Source organism: Melanaphis sacchari, unplaced genomic scaffold (assembly GCF_002803265.2).
Source record: "Melanaphis sacchari strain LSU unplaced genomic scaffold, SCAv2.0 Contig92_pilon_pilon, whole genome shotgun sequence".
NCBI lineage: Eukaryota > Metazoa > Arthropoda > Insecta > Hemiptera > Aphididae > Melanaphis > Melanaphis sacchari.
In genome coordinates, this window is record NW_020271656.1 from 208866 (window position 1) to 213222 (window position 4357).

Consider the following 4357-nt stretch of genomic DNA (forward strand, 5'->3'; position numbering starts at 1 on the left):
CTTTAAACGCCGCAGTCGGTCGTAGTCGTCGTCGAGAATATAAATTGATCATACGCCGCGCCACGCCGGCCGAACTTCGACTTGCACAGTTGGCAGTTGCACTGCTTGCTCGCCACTCGCACTGTCGCTCGTTCGTCGATTAGTCCCGTGACTCGCCGGTCCTACGCTCCGGCGTATTTTATTTCGACAACCGATTTTTATTACGCGATATTTTATCGTATGTTATTACAATTTACTACTGAATATTATTATCGCAATCGCATCGTTGCAGTGATACAATAGTTATACGTAATATTATATATTATCAATACTGTACGCTATATAATATATTATATTGTCGGGCTTTCGACCAACCGTTTTTGACGCCACGTTTACATGGTGTCCTATGAAAGTCCGATGGCGCACGTAATGGGGAACAACAACCTCGACTCGGCGGAGCCTTTCAAGTCCGAGCTCATCGAAAAAATGAACATGAAGGGTATTTATTATTATTTTATGCTATAACGTTACCAATAATTCTAGTTCTATATTGTAATTACCATGAAATTGACCTATCGTTATTGTTGAGATTCCGTGAAATAGAATTCGGTTAATTAATGAAATAGTATGCATTATACTTGGTATCTGCTTGCTCATTTAAAACATTTTACGTTTAAATCGTCGCGCCAATGTCACCCACTGGCGCACAAGTGTGCGTTAAGTCACGAAACATTGTCCCACTTAGTCCAAAGGTTTGGCGACAAGGTTAACGTAATATAAATATTGTATTGTTTACGTTATTGATAAGGTGCTGCGCACAACGACCTAAAAACAATTCCGTCGCAAAAGGGGTTTGCTTAATCTCCGATGACGGACTAAAAATATTTTCGAAAAACCCAAAGGTGTATTCTCAGATTTATCGGATTCTCTCGACACCTATTAATATTTTAGTCGTTATGTAATAGTGCTTAAACTTAAACATGCAATTAATGAATTAATCGACAGCTTTTAATTTTTACCACAAATGTTTGATGTATTTTGTGTTTACACGATGTTCATATTATTACAAGGATTTGAAAGTATTATATTTTTGTATTAAATTTTATTACTTATTAGCTACAATGACTAATTATGTCGTTACACTAAGGATATTCTAATTTTATTTATTAAATATAAATGTATTGGTTATTTTATCTACGACAATAATAATAAGTGTAATTGTTTATAGTTTGTTATTGTATTTTATAGAAATTATACTATTAGGTAATCGAATATATTCCTTGTTAAAAAAATAATAACTTATGTTAATGGTAAATTAAATATTAAACACGTGTAAAGTTTCTCAATAAAATCTGTATTGACCTAGGTAGGTATGTAAATATGGTCGATAAAGTAAACCAAGATTATCGAATTTCTAAATAGTATTTATTACACGGTAGTTGTTCAAAAATTTTTATTCATTAATTGTCGATTATGTAATAAAATCTTAAATTGATAATAATTATCATATTTTTTGAAAAACTAATTAGAATTAATTAAGTATTTAATAATCTACGTTGAATGTTATATATTTATATACATATATTATACATAATAATATAATATATTGGTTGATATTATTTTACATTAATTCTCCACAATAATATTTTTAATTAAAAAAATGTACAAATTATTAATTATAGCAATAATTAATATTGGTATCCGAATAACGCTTAAATAGAAATTTATAATAAAGTTTAGATTATCAATCGTTTTTAATTATATTGTATACATCGTTATTGAAAAAATTATTATTATGAATTACGTAATTATCAAAAAAGAGTTAATGTTAATAGGTAAATAATGAGTATTTCTTCACGAAAACATTTTTCTTTAGGAAGTATTAACAGCATTATTTTTCCATTTATTATATTCTCGTAAATGATGAATTTTATACACTACAGTAAATAATTACCCATTACAATATTAATTACCCAAGTTGGTACTATGTTGGAATTAAAATTTAAAAATAATATTAAATACTATATTATTATGTTATAAACTGTTTTATAGGTATAGTAATCATAAATATAATTCGAGTTTCGTTCTAGATTATTTAAAACTATAAATAACACTGGTTTGGAAAATTAATTATTTGATTAGTCTGTTATGTTTTTGGATACATATGTATATTGCAATAATATTATATTAGATTCAACTATTTTCTTCAGCCATTGCTTTGATATTTAAACAATCCATGGCAGTTTTTTTAACTCATCTGATTATGTGTGTTTTTATTTCCTGGCCATTTTTAAGACTTTTACCTAATTAGTCGATAAAAAAAAAATAAACAATGAGAATGAACGCCGTGTTCTTATCAGTCGTATAAATATAACGCATTATTTACAGTATAAATAATTGTTCTTTTTTTTTTTTTAACAGTTAAAGTAAGTGAATATTGGTTTCACTTCGCGCTGAATGCAGTATACAAAAGATACAACATCAATCAACCACCCAGAGGCGACTCAGAATCACGTGCGTTGTTTATCGACTGTTTTCACCGTCTGCAGTACACCATCAGCGAGCAGCAGCAGCGGGGCATCGACCCGGCCACGGACTTGGTCCTCATGCAGATCATGAATCAAGTGTTCGACATGCACCCCGATTGGCTTGACCGGCGGAACAACAACAATCAACCGCCGGCAATAGCCCCGGCCAGCGGATGCGGCGGCGACGACGAGACGTCGTCGGTGGCGTCGTCCGCGTCGTCGTCCAACCCGCCGTCCTCGTCGCGCCCGCGCCAGACGCGGCCGTTCAAGTGCACGGTTTGCGGCAAAGAGTTCGGCTACAAGCATGTGCTCCAGAACCACGAGCGCACGCACACCGGCGAAAAGCCGTTCGTGTGTTCGGTGTGTAACAAGTGTTTCACCCGCGACCATCATCTCAAGACCCACGTCAGACTGCACACCGGCGAAAAGCCGTTTTGGTGTCCGCACTGCAATAGGTTCTTCGTGCAGGTGGCCAACTTGCGCAGACACCTCAAGACCCACACCGGCGAGACGACCTATCCGTGCGAGTACTGCGTCGCGTTCTTCGAGACGGCCGTCGAGCTGAAGGACCACAAGCGACAGCACAAGGAGAACAACAAGCCCCGCGGGGTCGTGAAAAAACGCTGCCGCGCGGCCGCGGCCGTGCACCAGACGGCCGAACCGTCCACGTCGGTGCCGTCGTGGACGCCGGCCACGCACGGTTCCCCGCCACCGTCTCCAAAGCCGTCCGCGCCCACCAGTTGTTGGTCATCGCCACCGCCTCAGCCCCAGGCGGCGTACGTGCAGCAGCAGAGTCAACCGGGAACTATCTCGCCGCACACGAGCCCGTCCATCGAGCCGTATCATTATCTACAGTTCATCGCCCGGTTTCAATCGCCAGAACGGAGTGGCAAACCTTTTGTCAAGTTCGAGTCGCCCGAACAGACGGAGCCCGAAGACCTTTCCGTCAAGCCCGAGAACAAGATGATCGTCGACGTTGCCATGGATCTCACGTGTAAATAAACAAAACTTTTATTACTATAAATTTCAGAAAAGTAATAATAATAATAAAATTAAAAAAAAAAAACAATCAATTAAAAAAAAATTTACAACAACTTCATATTATATTCGATATGTTTATTTTATGTCCATCGCCCATAAATTACCACTTTGAATTACAATTTACAATTATTAATATTTTTAATTTATTATTATTTTTTTATTTTTTTTTTTTTTTTTTTGGATATTATGATGTAGTCATGTCTCATTTAGTCATAAGCTCAATTTTTTCTCATTAATATCAAAAATTTTTTAAAATAATAATTATTTGTTTGTTTTTTTTTTTTGACGTTAATCAAAATTATTGTGCAATACATATTATATAAAACATGTACAGTTACTTTAAGTTATAATCAATGCTATATATATGTATGTATAACATTTTTTTATTCAGAATTTGAAAACCACTAAGTTGTCCCCTAACCTTTTTATTATAAATAGGTAAACAATTTAAGTTGGTGCTAGTTGTATTATTTATGATGATTAAGGAAACGAAGGGCCGCTAAGTCCGAATATGAAATTTGTATGTACATAAAAGTTGTCTGCCATTCATAAATAATAATAATAATAAAAAAAACAGATGTAATCAATACATTAAATTCTATTATTCAATATTTTTGTTTTAACTTTCGTGACATTCCCATTTCGTTATTCGTATGTAAAGTACAAGTGCGTATGTGATATTATATTTGTTTTTATATTTATTATTTTTTTGTCAATTTTTTTTATTCCTGTAACAATATTATAATGTATTAATATAATATATATATATATATATATATATTATTTATTCGTTTACCTATCATAATATT

At 34.4% G+C, this 4357-nt stretch overlaps 1 protein-coding gene across 1 annotated transcript; it reads left to right on the forward strand.

The window, feature by feature from the left end:
- Positions 1–375: 375 nt before the first annotated feature.
- On the forward strand, positions 376–3681 carry LOC112602983 (protein krueppel-like). The gene is made up of 2 exons (XM_025351375.1): positions 376–478; positions 2401–3681. The coding sequence occupies exons 1-2, from the start codon at positions 376–378 to the stop codon at positions 3507–3509; spliced, it is 1212 nt and encodes a 403-aa protein (XP_025207160.1). The 3' UTR covers positions 3510–3681.
- The last annotated feature ends 676 nt before the right edge of the window (positions 3682–4357 follow it).